At 36.1% G+C, this 27,260-nt stretch overlaps 1 protein-coding gene across 1 annotated transcript in view; it reads left to right on the top strand.

Annotated features, from left to right (window-relative positions):
- The window catches only part of MYO9A (myosin IXA), a 434,300-nt gene that overhangs the window by 266,754 nt on the left and 140,286 nt on the right, over positions 1-27,260 (top strand). The window contains 3 exon segments of the mRNA XM_037833522.1: positions 17,034-17,177; positions 19,681-19,720; positions 26,467-26,589. Of these exon segments, the coding sequence (XP_037689450.1) occupies positions 17,034-17,177; positions 19,681-19,720; positions 26,467-26,589 (307 nt within the window).

The following is a 27,260-nucleotide window of genomic DNA, read 5'->3' on the forward strand; positions in this document are numbered from 1 at the left end:
CATTGCAGCAGCATTAGCAAACTAGGACACTCATCTGTCCATATGCTGGTTAAAAGGAGTGTGAACCACCAGGTTTTCAAAATCACACATTCACACCATGTAAGCTCTGTAGTTATTCATTCGCCTTCAAGAATCAAGGCTACTGGGCTGCAGTTCAACAATTTCAGGTATTTCCTTCTAGCTAGTCCAATGCATTAAAAACTAAAGAGGAATATCTATATAGTGCATAAGAATGCCCTCCAGAGTGACCTCTTGACTCCGTTTGAAATCTCTCAGCCACTGAAACTTTATTTTGTTTCATTTTGTTTCTCCCTTTTGGTCAAGAAGATTTTCTCAATCTCATGATGTTGGGTGCAGGCTCATCTCCGGGATTCATGTCCCATTTTGTGAGGGAGATTTCTGCCCCTGGGAGTCATCACCCACAGAGGGGTCATAAAGGTTTAAAACACAGTCAACATCGTCCTTTACTCTTTTGATTGATTTGCCTTAGTCCTAACCAGATCTACTTCAATCATATCTCTAATTGAAGTCTGGACTCTTTTTCAGCTTTTTTAACAGTTGCTGTCTGCAGTAATACTGACATTCATGGCTGCCAAGCTCTAGCTCTGAGTCTCAGTTGTCACACAGTTGCTCAATATTCCATTGTTTGCATACACCACAATTCACCATTCTGTTCATCAGTCAGTGTACCCTTAGGCCACCTCCATCCATTGCAAATCATGAATATTGCCTCCATAAACAGCAGTGTGTGCAAATGTTTATTCATGTCCCTGCTCTCAGATCTTCCAAGTGTATACCACATAATGAGGTTACAGGACCTTATGGCACCGACATACTTGGCTTCTTGTGGAACTGCCACACTGTCCTCCAGATAGGCTATGCCATTCTGCTTCTCTTCCGACAGTAAATTGGTACATCCGTCTCTCCATTTTTTCTCCAGCATTTGTATCCCTGTTTGTATTTTTCCCTGCAATTTTACAGAGATATAGTCACATACCATATAATTATCCCACAGTGTACAATCAGTTGTTCACAGTATCATGTAGTTGTGCATTCATCACCACAATCAGTACTTGAACATAATCTTTACTTCAAAAAAATTTTTTACAAAATAATGAAAAAGATTAAAAAAATTAAAATACCATGCAAAACAGTATTATAGTAAGGTCAGACAGCACCACCACTACCAAGAACCCCATACCCCCATCCCTTATATCCCCCTCTCATAGACATTTAGCTTTGGTGTATTGCCTTTGTTACATTTTCTGGAAGCATATTACAATATTACTGTTAGCCATAGACTCTGGATTGCTTTAATTGTATGTTTTCCCCAATACCATCCCTTTTTCAACACCTTGCAAGGATGACATTCATTTGTTCTCCCACATGTGAACACATTTTTGTATTTGTACATTTAGTCACAATCATTGACCACTAAGTTATACAGTCCCAGTCTTTATCGTCTATCTTTCCTTCTGGTGTCATATATGCCCCTAGCCCTTCTCTTTCAGCTTTACTCACAGACATCTTTGTTCAGCGTACTTGCCGTATTGCGCTACCATCACACAGTATTATGCTATCCATTTCTGGATCTAGACAGTCAATCCTGTTGGACATTCTATAGTCCTTCAGCATCAAATGCCCAATCTCTACCTTCTTTCTATCCTGATAACCTTTGTTCTCAGCTTTTAACTCTCCAAGTTTGCTCATTAATGTTAGTTCATATTAGTGAGACCATACAGTATTTGTCCTTTTATTTCTGGCTAACTTCGCTAAACATAACGTCCTCAAGTTTCATCCATGTTATTGTATGTTCCGTGACTTTGTTCTGCCTTACAGTTGTGTAATATTCCATCGTGTGTATATACTATAGTTTGTTTATCCATTAGTCTGTTGATGGACATTTGGGCTGTTTCCATCTCTTGGCCATTGTGAATAATGCCACAGTAAATATCGGTTTACAAATGTCCATTCGTGTGTTAGCTTTCAGTTCCTCTGAGTTTATACCTAGTAATGGAATTGCTGGATCATATGGCAGTTCTATACTTAGCTTCCTGAGGAACCGCCACATTGCCTTCCAGAATGGCTGCACCATTCTACATTCCCACCAACAATGAATAAGTGTGCCTCTTTCTTCACATCCTCTCCAGCACTTGTAGATTTCTGGATTTGGATAATGGCCATTCAGGTAGGTGTGAGATGATCTCATTGTGGTTTTGATTTGCATTTTCCTAGTAGCAAGTGACGTTGAGCATCTTTTCGTATGTTTTTGAGACATTTCTATTTCCTTTTTGGAAAAGTGTCTGTCCATGTCTTTTGCCCATTTTTTAATCGGGTTGTTTGTCTTTCTGTTGTTGAGTTATAGGATCCCTTTATATATTCTGGATATTAAACCCTTATCTGGTATGTGGTTTCCAAATGTTGTCTCTCATTGTGTAGGCTGCTTTTTTATTTTTCTGACATTTGATTTTAAGGAGATCCCATTTATCTATTTCTTCTTTTATTGCTCTCGCTTCAGGTGTGAGGTATAGGAAACCAGCCCCTATCACGAGATATTTAAGATATTTCCCTACATTTTCTTCTAAAAGTCTTATGGTCTTAGCGCTAATATTTGGGTCTTTGATCCATTTTGAGTTAATTTTTATATAAGGTGTGAGATAGGAGTCATCTTTCATTCTTTTGGATATGGTGTCCAGTTCTGCAACCACCATTTATTGAAGAGGCTGCTCTGTCCCAGTTACTTTGGCTTGACTGCCTTATCAAAGATCAGTTGTCCATAGAGAGGGTCTATTTCTGAACACTCAGTTCAATTCCAGTACCATGCTGTTTTGGCCACTGTAGCTTTGTACTATGCTTCAAAGTCAGGTAGTGTGAGACCTCCCACTCTGTTCCTCTTTTTCAATATATTTTTGGCTATTCGGGCCACCCTGCCCTTCCAAATAAATTTGGTTATTGATTTTTCTGTTTCTACAAAGTAAGTTGTTGGGATTTTAATTGGTACTGCATTTAGTCTATAAATCAGTTTAGATAGAATTGACATCTTAACTATATTTACTCTTCCATTCTGTAAACACGGTATGTTCTTCCATTTTTTTAGGTCCTGTTTGAATTCTTTTAGCAGATTCTTGTAGTTTTCTCTGTATAGGCCTTTTGTCGCCTTGGTTAAGTTCATTCCTAAATACTTGATTCTTTTGGTTGCTATTGTAAATGGAATTTTTTTTTCTTGATTTCCTCCTCCTGTTGCTCATAACTTCTGTACAGGAAAACTACTGTTTTTGCATGTTGATCTTGTAGCCTGCTAGTTTTCTGTATTATTGATCAGCTCTAGTAGATTTTTCTGGATTTTCTACATACAGGGTCATGTCATCTGTGAATAGTGAAAGTTTTTACTTCTTCCTCTCCAATTTGGATGCCTTTTATTTATTTTTCTTGCGTTAATTGCTCTAGCTAGAACTTCCAGCACAGTGTTGAATAACAATGGTGACACTGTGCATCCCTGTCTTGTTCCTGATCTTAGAGGGAAATATGTTTAACATTTTGAGAAACTGCCAAACTTTGTTCCCAAAGTAGCTGTTCCATTTTGCATCCCCACTGGCAATGGATGAAGGCTGCAATTTCTCTATATCCTTGCCAATAATTACCGTTTGCCTTTTTGTTTATAGCCATTCTAATGGGTGTGAAGTGGTAGCTTATTATGTTTTTTTTTTTTGTATTTCCCTAATGACTAAATGATGCTGAGCATCTTTCTATGTGCTTATTGGCCATTTGTATATCTTTTGGAGAAATGGATATTCCAATCCATTTTAAAAATTGAATTTTAAAAACATTTTTGCATGTATTTTTCTTTCCGGTCATATATTTATTTTAAATTAAACTGTGTTGATACAACCATAATTTGTTTACATTTCATGATAAATATAAATGTCTTTTTATGTCATTAAATAATATTCTACAACATGATTTTTAATGTCTTCTTAGGCTTCCTTGGGTGGCTGTAACATAATTTATTTCACCTATTTCCAAATTTTGGTTATTTAGGCTATTTCTAATCATTTGATGTTGTTGATGAAAATGCTTATAGTTAAATTTTTGCACACATTTGATTATTTTATCATCTTCTGTCCTTAATGAAAAACTTGACAAATTCAGAATAAAGTTACTACAAAATTTTAAAGATGTTGTCCTGACTATCCAAAAAGTACTAAAGTTTAAATAAATAACTAATGTGAAATAGATATTTTAATCAAATGGTCATACTTCATTTTTCAGAAGCTTTATTTTGAAATAATTATAAACTCACATCAAGTTTGAAAAGTAGTGAAAAGAAAAAAACTGTTCACAGAATCAGTTTACCCTTCACTCAATATCCCCTAAAAGTGATATATATATATAGTTGTAGGGCAATATGAAAACCAGGAAATTGACATTGGTACATCCCTATTAAGTAGAATACCGTTTATGTCATTTTTAAACTGCATTCTTGTATGTGTTCTTGTGTAGTTCTGTGTACTTTTACCCCATGTATAGATTTGTGTTCTCTCATACTACCTATTTATATTTATCTCAGCTCTCCCTCCCCTTCCTGTCCTTTCCTCTAGCAACAATTATTCTGTTCGTCTGTATAGTTTTATTTCAAGAATTTTACATAAATAGAATTAAATAGTATATAACCTTTTGAGATTAACTTTTTCGCTAAGCATAATGTCCTTGAAGTCCATTGTTTGCTGCATTGATTAATAGTTCTCTCCTCTTTATTAATGAATGATCTCTGCCTATTTTTTAATTGGATTGTTTTCATATTATTGAGTTTTAAGTGTTTTTTTGTATATTCTAGATAAAAGTCCCTTATCAGATACATGATTTGAAAATATATTCTTCAACTATGTGGGTTGTCTTTTCTCTTTCTTTATGGTGTCATTTGAAATGCAAAGTTTGTTTTTTTTTATGAAGTCCAATTTATCAGATTTTTCTATTTTTGCCGTTGCTTTTGTCATAATATTTAAAAATTGTTGCGTAAGTCAAAGTCATGAAGATTTACTCCTGGTTTTCATCTAAGAGTTTTTTAGTTCTAGCTCTTAAAGTTAGGTCAGTCATCCATTTTGAGTTATTTTTGTATATGGTGTGAGTATAGGGGTCCAACTTCATCCTTTTGCATGTGGTTATCCAGTTATCCCAGCCCCATCTGTAGAAAGAACTGTTCTTTCTCCGTTGAATTGTCTTGGCACCATTTTGAAAATCAGTGAGCATAAATGAAAGTGCTTATTTCTGGATTCTCAATTCCATTCCATTGGTCTGTATGTCTTTCTTTATGCCAGTACTCTGTTGTTTTGATTTCTCTAGTTTTGTAGTTGGTTTTGAAATCAACAACTATAATTTCTCCACTTTGTTCTTCTTTTTCAAGATTGTTTTGGATATTCTGGAAACTTCTAATTTCCAAATGCCTTTTATTTTTTTTTTTTTTTTTTTTTTTTTTTTTTTTTATCATCATTTTATTGAGATATATTCACATACCACGCAGTCATACAAAACAAATTGTACTTTCGATTGTTTACAGTACCATTACATAGTTGTACATTCATCACCTAAATCAATCCCTGACACCTTCATTAGCACACACACAAAAATAACAAGAATAATAATTAGAGTGAAAAAGAGCAATTGAAGTAAAAAAGAACACTAGGTACCTTTGTCTGTTTGTTTGCTTCCCCTACTTTTCTACACATCCATCCATAAACTAGACAAAGTGGAGTTTGGTCCTTATGGCATTCCCAATCCCACTGTCACCCCTCATAAGCTACATTTTTATACAACTGTCTTCGAGATTCATGGGTTCTGGGTTGTAGTTTAATAGTTTCAGGTATCCACCACCAGCTACCCCAATTCTTTAGAACCTAAAAAAGGTTGTCTAAAGTGTGCGTAAGAGTGCCCACCAGAGTGATCTCTCGGCTCGTTTTGGAATCTCTCTGCCACTGAAGCTTATTTCATTTCCTTTCACATCCCCCTTTTGGTCAAGAAGATGTTCTCCATCCCACGATGCCGGGTCTACATTCCTCCCCGGGAGTCATATTCCACGTTGCCAGGGAGATTCACTTCCCTGGGTGTCTGATCCCACGTAGGGGGGAGGGCAGTGATTTCACCTTTCAAGTTGGCTTAGCCAGAGAGAGAGGGCCACATCTGAGCAACAAAGAGGCATTCAGGAGGAGACTCTTAGGCACAAATACAGGGAGGCCTAGCCTCTCCTTTGCAGCAACCGTCTTCCCAAGGGTAAAACTTATGGTAGAGGGCTCAACCCATCAAACCACCAGTCCCCTATGTCTGTGGTCATGTTAGCAACCATGGTGGTGGGGTAGGCGAATACCCCTGCATTCTCCACAGGCTCCTCAAGGGGGCAATAAATCGTTTTTTTTTTTTTTTTTTTTTCCTTTTTTGTCTTTTTTCTTTTTTTTTTTTTTTTTTTAACTTTCCCTTCTTTTTTCAAATCAACTGTATGAAAAAAAAAGTTAAAAAGAAAACAAACATACAATAAAAGAACATTTCAAAGAGACCATAGCAAGGGAGTAAGAAAAAGACAACTAACCTAAGATAACTGCTTAACTTCCAACATGTTCCTACTTTACCCCAAGAAAGTTACATGCTATAGCAACATTTCAGTGAACTTGTTCCTACTACATCCATCAGAAATTAACAGACCATAGTCATTTCTGGGCATCCCCAGAACGTTAAATAGCTTATCTGTTCTTCTTGGATTATTGTTCCCCCTTCCTTAATTGCTCTCTACTGCTAGTTCCCCTACATTCTACATTATAAACCATTTGTTTTACATTTTTCAAAGTTCACATTAGTGGTAGCATATAATATTTCTCTTTTTGTGCCTGGCTTATTTCGCTCAGCATTATGTCTTCAAGGTTCATCCATGTTGTCATATGTTTCACCAGATCATTCTTTCTTACTGCCGCGTAGTATTCCATCGTCTGTATATACCACATTTTATTTATCCACTCATCTGTTGATGGACATTTGGGTTGTTTCCATCTCTTGGCAATTGTGAATAATGCTGCTATGAACATTGGCGTGCAGATATCTGTTCGTGTCACTGCTTTCCGATCTTCCGGGTATATCCCGAGAAGTGCAATCGCTGGATCGAATGGTAGCTCTATCTCTAGTTTTCTAAGGTACTGCCAGACTGACTTCCAGAGTGGCTGAACCATTATACAGTCCCACCAACAATGAATAAGAGTTCCAATTTCTCCACATCCCCTCCAGCATTTGTAGTTTCCTGTTTGTTTAATGGCAGCCATTCTAACCGGTGTTAGATGGTATCTCATTGTGGTCTTAATTTGCATCTCTCTAATAGCTAGTGAAGCTGAACATTTTTTCATGTGTTTCTTGGCCATTTGTATTTCCTCTTCAGAGAACTGTCTTTTCATATCTTTTGCCCATTTTATAATTGGGCTGTCTGTACTATTGTCATTGAGTTGTAGGATTTCTTTGTATATGCAAGATATCAGTCTTTTGTCAGATACATGGTTTCCAAAAATTTTTTCCCATTGAGTTGGCTGCCTCTTTACCTTTTTGAGAAATTCCTTTGAGGTGCAGAAACTTCTAAGCTTGAGGAGTTCCCATTTATCTATTTTCTCTTTTGTTGCTTGTGCTTTGGGTGTAAAGTCTAGGAAGTGGCCTCCTAATACAAGGTCTTGAAGATGTTTTCCTACATTATCTTCTAGGAGTTTAATGGTACTTTCTTTTATATTGAGATCTTTGGTCCATTTTGAGTTAATTTTTGTGTAGGGGGTGAGGTAGGGGTCCTCTTTCATTCTTTTGGATATGGATATCCAAATCTCCCAGCCCCATTTGTTGAAAAGACCATTATGGCTCAGTTCGGTGACTTTGGGGGCCTTATCAAAGATCAGTCGGCCATAGATCTGAGGGTCTATCTCTGAATTCTCAATTCGATTCCATTGATCTATATGTCTATCTTTGTGCCAGTACCATGCTGTTTTGGCAACTGTGGCTTTATAATAAGCTTCAAAGTCAGGGAGTGTAAGTCCTCCCACTTCGTTTTTCTTTTTTAAAGTGTCTTTAGCAATTCGAGGCATCTTCCCTTTCCAAATAAATTTGATAACTAGCTTTTCCAAGTCTGCAAAGTAGGTTGTTGGAATTTTGATTGGGATTGCATTGAATCTGTAGATGAGTTTGGGTAGAATTGACATCTTAATGACATTTAGCCTTCCTATCCATGAACATGGAATATTTTTCCATCTTTTAAGGTCCCCTTCTATTTCTTTTAGTAGAGTTATGTAGTTTTCTTTGTATAGGTCTTTTACATCTTTGGTTAAGTTTATTCCTAGGTACTTGATTTTTTTAGTTGCTATTGAAAATGGTATCTTTTTCTTGAGTGTCTCTTCAGTTTGTTCATTTCTAGCATATAGAAACATTACTGACTTATGTGCATTAATCTTGTATCCCGCTACTTTGCTAAATTTGTTTATTAGCTCTAGTAGGTGTATCGTTGATTTCTCAGGGTTTTCTAGATATAAGATCATATCATCTGCAAACAATGACAGTTTTACTTCTTCTTTTCCAATTTGGATGCCTTTTATTTCTTTGTCTTGCCGGATTGCCCTGGCTAGCACTTCCAGCACAATGTTGAATAACAGTGGTGACAGCGGGCATCCTTGTCTTGTTCCTGATCTTAGAGGGAAGGCTTTCAGTCTCTCACCATTGAGTACTATGCTGGCTGTGGGTTTTTCATATATGCTCTTTATCATGTTGAGGAAGTTTCCTTCAATTCCTACCTTTTGAAGTGTTTTTATCAAAAACGGATGTTGGATTTTGTCAAATGCTTTTTCAGCATCTATTGAGATGATCAATTGATTTTTCCCTTTCGAGTTTTTAATGTGTTGTAATACATTGATTGTTTTTCTTATGTTGAACCATCCTTGCATGCCTGGAATGAACCCCACTTGGTCATGGTGTATGATTTTTTTAATGTGTCTTTGGATTCGATTTGCAAGTATTTTGTTGAGGATTTTTGCATCTATATTCATTAGGGAGATTGGCCGGTAGTTTTCCTTTTTTGTAGCATCTTTGCCTGGTTTTGGTATTAGATTGATGTTAGCTTCATAAAATGAATTAGGTAGTGTTCCATTTTTTTCAATGTTTTGAAAGAGTTTGAGTAAGATTGGTGTCAGTTCTTTCTGGAAAGTTTGGTAGAATTCCCCTGTGAAGCCATCTGGCCCTGGGCATTTATTTGTGGGAAGATTTTTGATGACTGATTGGATCTCTTTGCTTGTGATGGGTTGGTTGAGGTCTTCTATTTCTTCTCTGGTCAGTCTAGGTTGTTCATATGTTTCCAGGAAATTGTCCATTTCTTCTACATTATCCAGTTTGTTGCCATACAGTTGTTCATAATATCCTCTTATAATTTTTTTAATTTCTTCAGGATCTGCAGTTATGTCACCTTTTTCATTCATTATTTTGTTTATATGGGTCTTCTCTCTTTTTGATTTTGTCAGTCTAGCTAGGGGCTTGTCAATCTTGTTGATCTTCTCAAAGAACCAACTTTTGGTGATATTTATCCTTTCTATTGTTTTTTTGTTCTCTATGTCATTTATTTCTGCTTTAATCCTTGTTATTTCTTTTCTTCTACTTGGTTTAGGATTGGTTTGCTGTTCATTTCTAGCTTCTTCAGTTGATCCATTAGTTCTTTGATTTTGGCTCTTTCTTCCTTTTTAATATATGCGTTTAGTGCTATAAATTTCCCCCTTAGCACTGCTTTTGCTGCATCCCATAGGTTTTGGTATGTTGTGTTCTCATTTTCATTCGTCTCTATATATTTAGCAATTTCTCTTGCTATTTCTTCTTTAACCCACTGATTGTTTAGGAGTGTGTTGTTTAACCTCCAGGTATTTGTGAATTTTCTAAGTCTCTGATGGTTATTGACTTCTAATTGTATTCCATTGTGGTCAGAGAATGTGCTTTGAATAATTTCAATCTTTTTAAATTTATTGAGGCTTGTTTTATGTCCCAGCATATGATCTATTCTGGAGAAAGTTCCGTGAGCACTAGAAAAGTATGTGTATCCTGGTGATTTGGGATGTAATGTCCTGTAGATGTCTGTTAAATCTAATTCATTTATCAGATTGTTTAGGTTTTCAATTTCCGTATTGGTCTTCTGTCTGGTTGATCTATCTATAGGAGAGAGTGATGTGTTGAAGTCTCCCACAATTATTGTGGAAACATCAATTGCTTCCTTTAGTTTTGCCAATGTTTCTCTCATGTATTTTGTGGCACCTTGATTGGGTGCATAGACATTTACGATTGTTATTTCTTCTTGCTGAATTGCCCCTTTTATTAGTATGTAGTGGCCTTCTTTGTCTCTCAAAACATCCCTGCATTTGAAGTCTATTTTATCTGAGATTAATATTGCTACACCTGCTTTCTTTTGGCTGTAGCTTGCATGAAATATTTTTTTCCATCCTTTCACTTTCAGTTTCTTTGTGTCCCTGTGTCTAAGATGAGTCTCTTGTATGCAACATATTGATGGTTCATTTTTTTTGATCCATTCTGCGAATCTATATCTTTTAATTGGGGAGTTTAATCCATTTACATTCAACGTTATAACCGTGAAGGCATTTCTTGAATCAGCCATCTTATCCTTTGGATTATGTTTGCCATATTTTTCCCTCTCTCTATTAATATCCTTTATTGTACCCATACCGAATCTCTTTAGTACTGAACCTTTCTCCAAGTCTCTCTGTCCTGTCTTTGTTTCTCTGTCTGTAGGGCTCCCTTTAGTATCTCCAGTAGGGCAGGTCTCTTGTTAGCAAATTCTCTCAGCATTTCTTTGTCTGTGAAAAATTTAAGCTCTCCCTCAAATTTGAAGGAGAGCTTTGCTGGATAAAGTATTCTTGGCTGGAAATTCCTCTCACTCAGAATTTTAAATATATCGTGCCACTGCCTTCTCGCCTCCATGGTGGCTGCTGAGTAGTCACTACTTAGTCTTATGCTGTTTCGTTTGTATGTGGTGAATTGCTTTTCTCTTGCTGCTTTCAGAACTTGCTCCTTCTCTTCTATGTTTGACAGTGTGATCAGTATATGTCTCGGAGTGGGTTTTTTTGGATTTATTCTATTTGGAGTTCGCTGAGCATTTATGATTTGTGTATTTATGTTGTTTAGAAGATTTGGGAAGTTTTCCCCAACAATTTCTTTGAATACTCTTCCTAGACCTTTACCCTTTTCTTCCCCTTCTGGGACACCAATGAGTCTTATATTCGGACGTTTCATATTATCTATCATATCCCTGAGGTCCATTTCGAGTTTTTCAATTTTTTTCCCCATTCTTTCTTTTATGCTTTCATTTTCCATTCTGTCATCTTCCAGGTCACTGATTCGTTGTTCAACTTCCTCTAGTCTTGTACTATGAGTGTCCAGAATCTTTTTAATTTGGTCAACAGTTTCTTTAATTTCCATAAGATCATCCATTTTTTTATTTAGTCTTGCAATGTCTTCTTTATGCTCTTCTAGGGTCTTCTTGATTTCCTTCATATCCCGTACTAGGGTCTCATTGTTCATCTTTAGTTCTTTGAGTAGCTGCTCTAGGTGTGTCTCTTCTGGTCTTTTGATTTGGGTGCTTGGGCTTGGGTTATCCATATCGTCTGGTTTTTTCATATGCTTTAAAATTTTCTGTTGTTTTTGGCCTCGTGGCATTTGCTGACCTTGATAGGGTTCTTTTAGGGTTTGTAGACCAGTTGAAGTCCTTATCTCTAATTTATCAGATCTACAGCTTCGTGGAGTACACTTTCTCTAACTAACCAGCAGGTGGCGTCCACGAGCCACCTGTTCTCCACAAGCCAGATCTCCCCTGCTTAGCCTTTTTGGTGAGTGGGGGAGTGAGTCTTGTGGGGCCCAATTGGTGTCCCAAGCTTGCGTGTGTAGTTGGTGTTGCCTGCCCTGTATGTGGGGCGTGTTTCTGGGCAGTCGGGGAGGGGGGGTGGCCCTAACAATCAAATCTCCCTGATGATCCTAGAGTTTTAAAGCTACTGCAATAGTCTAATCCTTCAGTTCAGTCCTGCCACAGTTTGTCTCTGCCACTGACCCACAAGTCTTTGGTATTGGCGTATGGCTCCTGAGACTTGCAAGTGGGCCCCTCTTCCAGGCTGTGCACCCCGGGTCCTCTGTTGAGGGATGACTGTGCTATGTCGCAGGTGAGTGCCGTCCCCCCAGGGCAGTTCTGGGCTGCTGGGCTGTGTTGGGAGGCTCCCAGTCTGCTCAAATGATGGCTGAATGGGGCTCTGTTAATTCACACTGCTCCCCCTTCCCAGCTCTGGGACATTCAGCTGAGGTTGCAGGGAAGGCTAATGTCCACGCCCAGTTTTGTGGTGTGTGCCTGTTATTTGAAGCACTTCCGTCACACTGGGTTGTCTGGGGCAGCTCTGGGCTATGGGGCTGGCGATGGGCAGGAGTGTTTCCTGTCCACCAGGATGGTGGCTGTGAGCGGACACCCCCCTTTTCTTGGGAAGTTGTGTTGTTTAGTGAATTTTCTCAGCCACTGGATTATTGCCTTTTGTCTCAGAGCTCTCTTAGTTCTGCTCTTGACTTGACGTGCCCAAATTTCAATTCTTTGAAGCTTTCTGTATTGAGCTTCTTAGAGTAATTGTTTTAGAAAAAGCAAAAAGGATTTAAAAAAAAAAAAAAAAAAAAAAAAAAAAAAGGGCCCTCCTCAGAGATCTAATGGGTTATTGAAATGCTAATAGACAAAGCAACCAGGGCCATTAAGGAAAAGTGCCCAGGGCAGAGAGATCAGCCTTGCTTCGGGATTTGCATATGCGCCTCAAGGCCTGATCTCCGCCCTTCCCCTTTCTGTGTTCACCAGAACTCCAAAAATCCTCTGCTTTTATTTTGGAGTTTTTCGTGTTGTTTTTTTTCTATGCCTGTCTCCTCTCTGCTGGGCTGGCTGCTCTCAGAGTCTCTGGTGTCTGGCCTCAGTCTATCTATGGTTGGAGTTTGAATCAGTAGAATGAGTTTCCGATGAGAGCAGCCACTGCAATTCTCCCTTCTCCTTCCTGGAGCTGACAGCCCCTCCTCCCCCGGGACTGAGCCTGGCAGGGAGGGGCGCGGGTCCCCTGGCCGCAAAAACTTACAGATTTCGCTGATCTCAGCAGTTCCACGTTTTCATGAGTGTTGTATGAAGTATGCCCAAAGACAGATTGCTCTGTGGTGTCCAGTCCACGCAGTTCCTGGCTTTTTACCTACTTTCCTGGAGGAGTAACTAAAACATACAGCTCACCAGTCTGCCATCTTGCCCCGCCTCCGCTCCAAATGCCTTTTAGAATCCTCTTGTCAATTTCTGCAAAAAAGACAGCATGGTTTTTGATAGTAATTCATTGAATCTGTTATCATTTTGGATGTATTACTATCTTAAAAGCATTTGGACTCCTGAGCCATCAATATGGGATACCTTTCCACTTATTTATACCATTTTTTTTATTTCAACAATTTTTTTTTGTTTTGTTTTGTTTGTTTTACAAGTCTTGCACTTCTTTTGTTAAACTTATTCCTAAGTGTTATATTCTTCTTGATGCTATTGGGAATGGGACTTTTTTGTTTTTGTTTTTGTTTTTTTCTTTCATTTTTGGATTGTTCATTGCTATTGTATAGAAATATAATTAATTTTTTAACTTTATTGAGCGTCTTATTAGTTCTGATACTTTTCCAGTGGGTTACTTAGAATTTTCTACATATAAGATCATGTCATATGCTAATATAGGTTTACTTCCTCCTTTCCAGCCTTGATGTTTTTTATTTCTTGCCCAATTTCCCCTGCTAGAATCTTCAGTACGATGTTGAATAGAATTGGCAAGAATGGACATCCTTTTCTTATTCCTCATCTTAGGGAAAATCTCCCAGTATTTCATCGTTGAGCATGTTGTTTGCTGTAAGTTTCCTGTGGATGCCTCTATCAGATTCTTGAGCCCCCACTCCCTTGTAGGATCTTTACTAAAAGCCCTATCATTTCAGTATTGGGCCTCCTTGATTGATCCTCTATTTTCTTTACGATTTTCCATCATTTTTTTGTTTTGTTTTGATTTTGGTTATTTTGCTTTACAAGAAATGATCCCTTCAGCTTTATCTCCTGTTACAGGTAAAAATTCTTGAAGTCATCCTTTATTCCCTTTTTCTCCTACACTCCACATTTAGTCCATCAGCATGTATCAGCTCTACGTAAAATGATATCCATATTCTTGCCACTTTTCACTACTTCCATAGCTATAACCTACATTCAAGCCATTTTCTCTTGCAAGGATTGTTGCAATAGCCTCCTGAAATAATCTTCCTGATTTTATGCTTGGCCCCACAAACTGTTTCAATATAGCAGCCAGAGTGATAGAGTATATAAGATGATTCCTGTCAATACTTTGCTCAAAATCCTCCTGTGGCTTTCTGTGGCATTCCCAATAAAAGCCAAAATCCTTACACTACCCCAAAAGGAAGATGTAAAATGGTCTATCATTCTCCTCTTGTGTTCTCCACTCTAGCCCTGCTTGCCTACTTAATATGTCTGACTCACCAAGAACATTCTTGCCTCAGGGACTTTGTTTTCTGCTATTCTCTCCACCTGGAATGCTCGTCTTCCATATAACTGTTTGACTTGCTCCCTTATCTTTTTCACATCTCTGTTTAAATGAGGCCTCCCCTGACCACCCTATTAAAAATAGCAGCCTAGCTTCCTGGTGTTTCTTTTCCTTCTTCCCTGTTTAATTTTTCTCCATAGCACCTTTCATTATCTGACATACAATATATTTTCTTGCGTGTTTATTGTTTGTGTCCTTCTACCTGTATACAAGACTTGTTAGTTGCTGCATGCCCAGTGCTAGAACAATAATTGGCACATAGTTGGTACTCTTTGAATGAATGAATGAGCATATCCTTCTGTGTTTTCATGTCTGTTATTATGCTTTTAATTTTCAGGAGTTTTGCTATTAATTTTGTTTTCTGAATGTTTCTTCTTTTATAGCATTCTATTCTTATTTAATGGAATATTTTCTCTGCTCTCTGAGGATATTAATAATAACTTTTTAAAAAGTTTTTTTCCCCTTTTTCTGCCTGACCTTTTTTATGTCTTGTTTGTTTGATTTCATCTCTGTGTTTCATACAAAAAGGTTTCCTCAGATGTTAGTGATCCTTGGTTGGCTATTTATATTTAAGATTGAGTCACTGAAAAGCTATTTGGAATCTCTGCTTAATTGGGTGGGTGTTGTAAAACCCTGGAAGATAGTATCTTTGGATTTTTCCTCTTGGGCCAGTCAGGATCTCCACAAAAATTTCTTCTAATTTTCTGCCTAGAGAATATAGTCCCTGCTACCAGAATTCTGGAAGCCAACTGGATAAAAAAAACAAAAACAAACAAAAAAAAACTGTGAATCTCTATTTCCAATATTCCATTCTCTATTTCCTGTTTTGGGAATGAGACTTCTGTATAGTATACTCATCCTTAGTTGTGCCTGGTGCTGCTCAGTCCATGGACCATCTTTCATCCTCTTGCCTAGGTAAAGTAGAGATAGACATCAGACTGTGTGGAGTTCAGGAAAGACTGTCTGAGTTCCATTTGCTTTATAAACCAACTGTCTGTTAGGTTTTTCAATTGGGAAGAGAAGAGACAAAAACTCAATCAAAGGAGCTTTTATTGTCCGGCCATGCGCCAGGGCAACAGTAGGGCTTATAAAGGATGGTTAGTGGGAAGTTCTTTGTCCAGGGATGGGGAGGCTGACAGGTCTAGGTTGGCAGTTTCCCAGTGCTTGCTTTGGGGAGGAGGGTAGCTGGCAAGATTCCATTGGCTGGTTTGAGAGCGGGAGCTTGGGGAGCGGGGGCTTGGGAGTTTAAAACTTTTTTAAATGTTATCACAAACTTGCAGAATTCCTGAGGGCCTGGGGCAGTGAGTGGCTCAGTGCGAACTAGCAGAGTTCCTAGGGTGGGGCGATAGCTCATCCCAGATGTGCAGAGTTTCTGGGGTGGGGTAGGTGGGGTGGGGGGCTGGGGGGTGTTTCATCACAGTTGTGCGGAATTTCCAAGGGCAGGGAGTGGGGTACTGCCTAAGACTATCAACAAGTACTACCATGTTTAGCCCACATTTACCACCACTTCCAGAGGTACCTAATACCCCCAACTCTGGATTCTTTTGGGGGTTCTGCAGAGTAAATATAAATAGGGTTTCTTCTCAACTTTCCCCACAACCAATTTAGGATTCCTTTCTCAGGCTTACTGCTCATCCATCTGCTTTCCATATTTTAAAAATTTGTTTTTATTGCATCTTAGCTTATTCTCTTTATTCTTATGTGTTCTTTCAAAAATGGTTTTATTAGTGTTTTTATGGGGTTTCTGGTAGGAACCAAATGTGTTCAGTCTAACATTGTAACCTAGAATGTCTCCCATTAACTCCTTATATTATATAATTACTGATAATTTTTTCTCTTTCTTTTTTTTTTCATTATCTCCAGTGCCTAGAATAGTGCCCAGCACATAGTAGGAACTTTATAAATTTGGTGGGTACATGAGTGAGTAAATAAGACTTCCCAGGAATAAATTAGATACTCCATAGGATGGGAAGGCCTATTTGAATTGTAAATTCTTGCAGTAGCATTTGGAAGTACTAATATCTAACAAGAATTTATGCTATTATATTATACTATAATACATATTAAAATGTAGTCATTATATTGTCTACTGATTGTTCAGTGATTAACAATGTATTTAGTGATATCAGGTATATGTTGTTTTCATGTATTTGCACATTTTTTTATTTCCTCTTGGGCCAGAATCCATAGACATTTTTTATTTTGAATGAGTAAAAGGTAAGTTCCAATTGATTGGTAATCTCTCTGATAATACCATTTTCTGCTGGCTTTGTGTTTTTTCTAAATTATAACTTTAATGTTTAAAGTTCTGTATTACTTATTATTTATTTAGGTACAATAAAGCGTGACCTGATGTCTTAATTAACTAGAGCAAATTGTACTCTATTTTTTTCTTTACAGTGATACCTTTGATATTGCCTGGAATGGGAGAACTGGATTCCGGCAGAGCAGACTATCAAGTAGTAACTCCTTGCTTGATAAAGGTGGTATCTTTGTTAATTCAGTTAGCAGCAAACTCCTGGAGAGAGCTCATGGAATTCTCACGTTAGTATGCTATCAATAATGTGTTTTCGTTGTGGCTTTTTTTTTTTTTTTTTACATTTTAATTTGAAATAATTTCAAACTTACAGGACAGTTGCAAAAATAATACAAAACCCAGAGAGAACTCTAGCATACCAGCCCCCCTATATCCATATCTGCCAACTTTTAACATTTTACTACATTTGCTATATCTTTCTATCCGTCTATCCATTTAGCTATGTATCTGTTTTCTAAACCTTGTGAGAGAAGGCTTTATACGTTGTACTCCTTGAACACAATACTTCCTTGTACATTTCCTAAGAACAAGGATATTCACTTACGTAACCACCTTAAGTGAAGTTATCAAGTTCAAAAAAAGTTAATATTGATAGAAAACTTACAGGTTATATTCCAGTTTTTTCAGTTCTCCCAATAATGTCCTTTTGGGCCTTTTCCTCCAATGTGAGATCCAGTCTAGGATCATGTCCTGCGTTTAATTGCCATTGTCAGTTTTGTTGCTTTTTTTTTTTTTTTTAATTAATTGTGGAAGCATATATCCAACATAAACTTCCCCATCTTTTCCACTCCAAAGCATACCATTCAGTGGGATTAATCACATTCACAATGTGCCACCCTCATCACCATCCATAACTAGAACTCTTCCATAACCCCTAAAAGAAATCCTATATCCATTATGCATTAATTCCCCATTTCCCCTCTCCCCTACCCCTGGTAACTCATTTCTACTTTCTGTCACCATGAATTTGCATATTCTAGCTATTTTATATAAGTGGAATCATTCAATATTTGTTTCTTTGTGTCTGACTTATTTCATTCAACCTAATGACTTCACAGTTCATCCTTGTTGTCACATGAGCTTCACTTCTTTTTAAGGCTGAGTAATATTGCATTGTGTGTATATACAACATTTTGTTTATCCATTCATCTGCTGGGGATATTTGGGTTGCTTCCATCTTTTGGCTATTGTGCTAACACTGCTATGAACATTGGTTTACAAAATCTATTCCAGTCCTTAGTTTTCATTTCTTTTAGATTTAGACCTAGAAGTGGGATTGCTGGATCATATGGTGGTTCTGGTTTAACTTTTTGAGGAGTAGGTTGCTTTTTTTATTATTATTATTAGAGAAATTGTACATTTACAAAACAATCATGCATAAAATATAGGATTCCATCCACATGCCATCCTATTATTAACACCTTGCATTGGTGAGTAGGTTGCTTTTTATGACTGGTTTAAATTTCCATGCTGAGAAAATGAAGAGGAGAGATGATAAAGCATCATTCCCCTTTGTAGAATTTTGAGTGAAATAAAACTCCAAAGTACTTAGTCAATATTTAGTGCTATGAATATTTAGTGCTATGAATCTCTCACAGCATAATGCAGGAGAATTATAGTTAAATAAACTCATTATGGAGGTGTTTCCTTTTTGCTCTTTGACAGACCCTCCTCCCCTAAAGAGAAAAACCTGGCTGCTCTTTATAGGATTCCCAGTCTTTATCACAATTCTCCCTTAATTCTGGCAGTCCTAATAAATCGGGCAGGGAAATCCCCTATAAATGGTGACTATAACCATATATATTGGTGTATGGCAGTTAACCAAGCCTGCCATTCCTCATTATGTGATCATAGAAGACATCAATATAACTATGCATGGTGGAGCAGTAAAATGTTCTTAGCTAAGCATCAACATATTCCACTTGCCAAGCATGTTTATATATATATATATATATATATATATTTTACCACTAGCCAGAAGTGTCAGTGAATTATACTCCTTAATCCCTATCCAAGTCATCGCTTAATAGTATTAACAGGTTGAATTTAAGTAGGGCTTGCTATACACTAAAATGTACGTTAACTCATTTAATTCTCACAACAACTCTAAGGGGTAGGTTGTATTATCACCCTCATTTGACATTATTACATAATGACACCAAAGTTTAGAGAGGTTAAAATCATGTTAGGAGGTGATAGAGCTTAGATTCAAGTCTAATTCTTTCTGGCTCAGTAGCTATGTTCATGAGCAAATTTAGTAAGTAAGAAAAAAAAAATAATAGAAGAGAATTTTTGATTTCCAAAAATGGAAAAGCATAAGTTCTAATGAGAAAACATTATTTTAAACAATTATGAAATTAGGCATTTCATTTAAAGTTTTAAAATAACAGAAATAAAACTCTAGTAAAGTTTTGAAATAAACAGGCATAAGAAATTAGAGCCCCACTCATGTCCAAAAGAAAATGACACTTGAGCTTAGACATGTACAACATTATGTTAGTAATTATCACACTAGAATCCGCTTATACTTGTATTATGGGGCAGGCATCTCTACTCCTTCTCCTTTCCATGCTTACCCATCCTTTCTGAGGTGCCTGCTTGATTGAAGGCAGTTGTTTTCATATAGAGAACCTACATTCTTGGAAACGAGTATATAATGTTATGTAATTAGAGACCTTGAAATCATTCATCTCTACAGTAATTTTTTCTAATGTATGATTTCCTCTGTAGGAGAAACAAAAACTTGAAATCCAAGTCTGCCCTTCCAAAGGTAAGTATTGTGAAAAACTGCATAGTTTTATTACTCATGCAAACAATCTTTATAAATCAAAGACAAAGGAATACTTTATTTGTATCCAAAATAGGGATTGGGTGCATTCACTTGGCTGTCGTGAAATGGCCAAATTTAATGCTTCAGGTAAATGTTTATTTTTGATATATCCCCAGTGTTTGAAAAGCTTCTGAATGTAAATGTAAATGTAAATATTTGTGGAGTAATTGCCTTTTTACATAAGATGTTCCATTTCTCCTTGAGCCAGATTAAGATCAAATTCAGAATTCTATCTGATTTTAAAATAATGCCTAACCCTCATCATGTATTACCAGAGTTGGCACCGTTTTTTTGTAAGAGACCAGATCGATAGGCTGCACATGCCTATGATCTCTTTCATAGCTCCTCAGCTCTGCTATTGTAGCACAAATACAGTCATAAACATTACCTAACTAAATGAGTTGTGTTCTAATAAAACTTTATTTATGGACACTGAGATGTGAATTTCATATAATTTTTTGCTTGCCATCCATGACATAATATTTTTCTTTTGATTTTTTTCCCAACCATACATAACCTACAAAAGCAGTGCACAGAATTTGGCCCACAGGCCATAATTTGCGGATCTGCTTTACATTGTCTGTGCAGAGATAATGCAAAAATATTTATTGAATTTACTAAGGAAAAAAAGATCTTAATAAGTGTTTGTTTCTATTATACCTTCCCAACCAGGGAATCCTATTATGTGTAACCTTGTTAGTAAATGTTAGAATTTTAAATGAACTGACAAAGAGCTATTAATTCTCCTAGTGATTCTTTAATCCAAGATACAAGAAAATTGATATGTCTTTATTGCTGCTTTTACTTAAGTCATCTTAAGAAAATTTATTGCACTGCTTATGTTGTTTCTGGTAGTAGTAAATATTGTTTTAAACTACAAAGCATAAAGAAAAATTATTTGGTTTGTGATTATGTTCTTATTACAAAAAATACTATGTAAAGAAAAAAGGAGAGACACATTTTTTTTTCAAACATCTTGATCTGTTTACTTGTTTTCCTTTTTTTCCTTCCTGTCTCTTTAGTCTTTTAGTATTTGAGTGCCACCTGTGGGGCCTAACTATTTGCACTGTTTTTTTCACTCTCCTCAAATGAATAACTTCTCAGTAAATGTCATATGATGCCAACATGAATATGTTGGATACTTCTGAAATAAATAATTTTATTTGATAATAAGCATTCCATTTCTTTCTTTTTTTAAATTAAATGTAGCTTTTTGTTTGTTTATTTAGTCTGCCTTGTACAATAACAAATATATATATATATATATAATATATTTAAAATTAGAGCAAGAACATGCTAGCCTATGAGAGTGTAGGGTTTAGAGACAAATTGACCTACATTCATATTCTGGATCTGTGATTTTTGGTGTAAGTTCTCTATCTTGTCTTAACCTCCGTCTGCTCATGTATAATGATGGGAATGATATATTTAGGATTAGAGATATGTGTTTGGTATATGACTAGAAGTCAGTAAATAATAAGTATTTTCCTTCATATTTGCTACTAGAAATTTTAGAGCTGAATTTGTGGCATATAATTACATATTTACATACACACGCACACATGCATATATATATCCATGGTATGTGGTTTATTTAGTAACCTCACTCTTCATTTTACTTTCCTACTCTTGTTTAGATATCCTTCATTTTAAAAAATTATGATTAATGAATGTTTTGCTTTTTTCAGTCCATTTTGGACCAAGGTAAGACATGCATATGTTAACAAAAAAATAAAAGATAGTCGTAGCTCCTACATCCTCATTAATCATGATCTTTAGTTAAATAAGATGTTTTTGTTGCTTTAAACCAGCATTATATATGATGTGGAAAGAGTCAACAAAAGTATGGATAATCTGAGCTTGTTTTTTCTTTTGCTCTTTTGTGATATCTTCAACCCCTCTCCTACCTTGCCATGTGAAGCATTATTGCCTGCAGCCTTACAACTTCTGTAGCCTTTGGAAATACTATTCAGTGACCTATATTAGGGACACTTCTAGAACCTCATTTTATTGATAAGTAGGTTTCAGAATGCTTTATTTTTATAATCCTGAATAGTTGAACAGACAAATTTTTAACAAATATAACCTTTTAGGAGCCCTTTGTTAATATAGATCTGTTTTATCTCATTTTCCCCTTTTCTTTCTTAGAATTTATTCTCTCTCGTGGCTTAGAACAGTCACTTTTATTGCATCTCCTTTTCTGACTTGTCATATCTTTTTAAGTTCCTGTCTTTTACTGACAGTTGCACTGTTGTATGTTTCTGCTTTGATACCCAAACTTCATACTCAAAGTGATTTTAGCATATGGCATCCCTTCCACTCAGGTTCAAAATTAGGAGCTAATTTTATTATCCATTGTAGTCCTCTTCAAGAACATAAATAATATCTTACTAACCTTTGTGTCTATAGCATTTTCCACAGTAAACAGTTAATAATTATTTAAAAAGAATTAATTGATAATAATCTGAATAAACTGATCATTGATGATGGTTTAGAAAGGAATTCAGTAGATAATAATCTGAAGGCCTAAGAAATGAATTAACTCTGATACCTTTTTCTCTGGATCTATGGCCCTCATTCTAATTCTAGGTTTTTGTTACATCATGCTTAGATTTTTGCAGCTGTCACCTAACTGGATTCCTCTCTCCCTTGCCCTCTTAGCCTCTCTTCCTATCTTGTTCTATTCTGCCTTATCTCCCTTTCCCCTTTTGCCCCACTTTATCTTCTTCATGAATCTAAGTATCCTTTATTTACCATTTATTTTTTAATGTCCTTGTAATCTGTTTCAAACTATATTTGAAAGCAGTGTATCCCTACCACCTAGATAATAGCCTGATCTGTAGTAATTAATTACTCTGTGAGTATTTGTTGCTTGATATATTCATGCTGAATTTTATGGGCAGAGGTCTGGTCTTCAGTTTTTTAAGGAAAGCATTGCTCAAGAATTCTTAGTTGCTAACATTCATTCATTCATTCATTCAGACTAATTTTTATTGAGACCCAGGCACAGTTGTAAGCATTGGGGGTACAGGGATCACCTGTATAAAGTCTTCATTCTTCTGAAGCTTATCTTCTAGAGAGAAGAAAGACCATATACAAGCAAACAAATAAATGAAAAAAAAAATTTAGACAATTCAGATGATCTATATACCATGAGGGAAATGAGGTGATATGTTACTGATATGGGGGTGGGCTACTTTGTGAGGCTTTAACTTGTCAGTAAATATGTGTGCAGTATCTCTGAGCTGTATAGTATTCAGTTATGTGGATGATCAGTGTAAACCTGCAAGTTGAATGCCATGTGAAGGTCTGGTTATAGTTTCCAATAAATGAAACAATTGGAAAGACTCTAAGGCAAAAATTAATATGTTTTTCTTTTTTTAACTTTTCTAATTAAAGTTCTTGAAGGAAGTGACCTTTATTATAATTATTTGTATTTGCCACAGTCCAGATGACAGATATTTTCACACAATGACAGATATTTAATAATTTATTTTGCTACTGTTTTAGATATGGTTTGTAAAACTAAAACTTTATTTCCAAGGTCTTTTTTCTCAGAAGTATGTTAAGTATTTGGGGGGAACTTCATTTTAGGCTTCAATACTACTTTGTTTTTACTTAAAGATAACCTATAAACTTCTTCTAACTGAATTTTGAAGATGTAAAAATAATTTTTTCTGAATATGTAATCTACCTTCTTGTGAGAAATCAAAAATGCTAAGAAAAATTAAGTGTAAAAACACTCTAAAATGCATTCAAACATACCATCTTACATAAATATTGTTTAGTGTGGCTTTTTTTTGGTCAGTGGTAGTTGCACATATTTTTCTATGTCGGTAAATATGTGTGCAGTATCTCTGAGCTGTATAGTATTCAGTTATGTGGATGATCAGTGTTCATTTAAATAATTCATATAACTGCATATCTCTGTTGTTTACAATTCTTAACTATTTTGAAGAATGTAGTGATAAATAACATTGAGACCTTGTTTGATAATCTCTTTATGCCTAGTTGTATTCTTAAGAGCAGTACATATATTTGCCCGTTTTTTTGTATCCTCCTATACACACAGGGTTTTGTCAGTCTTATTGTGTGTGTCAATCTGATATGTAGAAGTCTCTTTAAAAGAAAATTTTATATTTCTTAAGTAATAGGTGAGGCTTTTTGTTGTCATTATGTTATTTGCCATTTATACTTCATTTGAGAATTGACTAATCAGGTATCCTGATCATTTTTCATCATGGTATGCATATTTTTTTTTCATTTTTATTGAGATATATTCACATACCATGCAGTCATACAAAGCATACATTCAGTTGTTCACAGTACCATTATATAGTTGTGCGTTCATCACCAAAATTAATTTTTGAACATTTTCATTACCACACACACAAAAATAATAAGAATAAAATTAAAGTGAAAAATAACAATTAAAGTAAAAAAGAACACTGGGTGCCTTTTTTTTTTTGCCCTCATTTTTCTTCACATCCATCCATACACTGGACAAAGGGGAGTGTGGTCCATATGGCTTTCCCAATCACATTGTCACCACTCATAAGCTATATTTTTATACAATCGTCTTCAAGATTCAAGGGTTCTGGGTTGTAGTTTGATAGTTTCAGGTATTTACTGCTAGCTATTCCAATTCATTAGAACCTAAAAAGAGTTGTCTATATTGTGTGTAAGAGTGCCCACCAGAGTGACCTCTCAGCTCGTTTTGGAATCTCTCTGCCACTGAAACTTATTTCATTTCCTTTCACATCCCCCTTTTGGTCAAGAAGATGTTCTCCATCCCACAATGCCAGGTCTAGATTCCTCCCCAGGAGTCAGATTCCACATTGCCAGAGAGATTTACTCCCTTGGGTGTCAGATCCCATGTAGAGGGAGGGTAGTGATTTCACCTGCCAAATTGGCTTAGCTAGAGAGAGAGGGGTATGCATATTTTTGAAAGTTCTTTTTATATACAGACAATAAGCCTTTGTCATTTGTTGGAGATATTTTTTCTTAATTACCATTGTTTGAATGTATATTGTACTTTTTTGTGACTTGAAAGTTTGTATTTCTTCAATACTTATAATGTCAAAATCAATATTTTTTAGACCTTTAAATATGTCATGCTTTTAACTCAGTCTTGTATTTCTCAGACAAATAACAGCTTCACTACATTTTGAATCACATTACATAATTCTACATCAGTATAGATACAGTCTTTCTGTTGACAAATTTACTTTTTTAACAGTAGTGTGATTTATAAAATTACATTGTGATTGGCTAAAACAGTTCTCAAATAAGCCACCATTGCAGCTGTTGGTTCCAGGCACATACCACCTACAACTACTGGCTCCATGGCTAAGCTGCATTTAGTAGAGTTGCTATGACAACACAGATGCTCTGCACTCTGCTTTTCAACACTTCCAAGTTAGTGCCTGGACATTGAGGACCACTGAAAACTAAAGCACCTTTATAAGCCTGCTTGCCAGCAGAAGCACAAGTTAGTAGCAAAGGCTTCTGCCTCAGTTTTTTTTTTAGCATTTTTTTATTGTGAAAAATAGCATATATACAGAAAAGTGATAATTTTCAAAGTACATTTTAACTAGTTTTAGAGCAAATTACAAAGTATGGTATGGGTTACAATTCCATAATTTCATTCATTTCCTTCTAGCCATTCCAATATTCTAGAGACTAAAAAGAAATATTTATATAATGATTCAGTAGTCACAATCCTCCGTTAAATCCTATCTTGTCTATTCCTACTCCTCCCTCTCATTTCTTCACTATTTCATTCTTCAGATATACCTAGGCAATGACCACTCTAACTTGTTCATATTGAAAAGGGGTGTCAACATTATGGGGAAGGGGGATGCACCTCTTCGATGTTCTTGAAGAGACTGGTGTCTCTGGGTTCAGGGACTAATTTGGCATAGGAACGATCTGAAGGTTTTAAGTTTCTGAAGAATAAACTTAGTGAGTGAAACTTTATTATAGAGTCTCAGATGGAGACCTGGGTTTTCTTTAAAGTTTTTGGGAATACTGTTGGTTGGGGCTTGTACAATATCTTGCACACTGTGGCACTGTGCAATATCTAGCTGAAACTTGCATAAGAGTAACCCCCAGAACAGCCTCTCAACTCTTGTTTGTAATCTCTTAGCCATTGAAACCTTATTTTGTTACATTTCTTTTTCCCCCTTTGGTCAAGAAGGCATTCTCAATCCCCCGATGCCAGGGACAGGCTCATCCCTGGGAGTCATGTCCCATATTGTCAGGGAGACTCACACCCTTGGGAGTCATGTGCCACTTAGGGGGGAGGGTAATGAATTTATTTGCAGAGTTGGGCTTAGAAAAAGGCCACATCTGAGCAACAAAAGTTCTCTGGAAGTGACGCTTAGGCATAATAAAAGGTATCTGCCTCAATTTTATCTTCCTAGTTTCATGTGTGGGCATTTGATTGGTGGATCTGAATCACATCCAGACCCTAGATGCAAGAGAATTTCGGAAATATGGTTTTGTTTTTTAGCTTCCCAGCTAAGGAGGGTAGAACAGATGTTGAATATCAGTCTTCCATATTCACCAGTCATTAGAGGTAGGAAACAATGTAAGAAAACTAGCGTAGATTTTTAAAATCGTATTCTTAGATTAATTTATAGATGAATTTGATGTTTTTTGTTTTGTTTTTTTTTTCTTTTCAGCACTTGCTAGAGGTTAATTCTTTAAAGCACCTTACCAGACTGACCCTACAAGATCGCATTACCAAGTCTCTTCTTCACTTGCACAAGAAGAAGAAACCTCCCAGCATCAGTGCCCAGTTTCAGGTTATTTCCTAGTTTACTTATAACAAATAAGCATCTGTTTCTTTTCTTTCTTTTTACTTATAGCAGATAGGTGTTAAAAACTCAAAATGATCTGTGAAATACCAGAATGAGATGTGATTCCTGGGACTAAAAAGCAATGTTCTAATATAGTCTTTTTGGAGAGAGGTACCAGAGACTGAAAAAAGTCATGTCCTTTTGTTTATCATTCTAATATCTCTGAATAGTGGATATCCAGAGTAATTCAGTACTTTCATTTGAGGTAAAAGGCATCAGAAAAGTGGTATTATAAACAAATCTGCCTTTAAACAGCATTAATAATCATTGCTAGCACAGTGATATGTTCTTTTCTGCATATGTTTAAACCTCATATTGCTGCCATCAATATTGAACTAAATGGGATTGTTGGTTATTTTTTCTGTTTGTTTATTTTAGTTTTGTATACACAGAAATGCAGGTCCTTTTACTGTGATTGAGCATTTAGGAATAATTATGATTAGTAATAAATTAACAAGGTAATTTCCAGAATAGCTGTTTTCACAATATTTCTCTAATTACCTCTTCCTTTTCTTCTCTAATTATCACTCTCTAAGGTTCTACTTATTTCATAAATTCATATATTTATGAAAATAAGCAGAAAATGAGGTTGGTAACAATACATTACATAATTTTAC

The sequence above is a fragment of the Choloepus didactylus genome, chromosome 4 (assembly GCF_015220235.1).
Source record: "Choloepus didactylus isolate mChoDid1 chromosome 4, mChoDid1.pri, whole genome shotgun sequence".
NCBI classification, from domain to species: domain Eukaryota; kingdom Metazoa; phylum Chordata; class Mammalia; order Pilosa; family Megalonychidae; genus Choloepus; species Choloepus didactylus.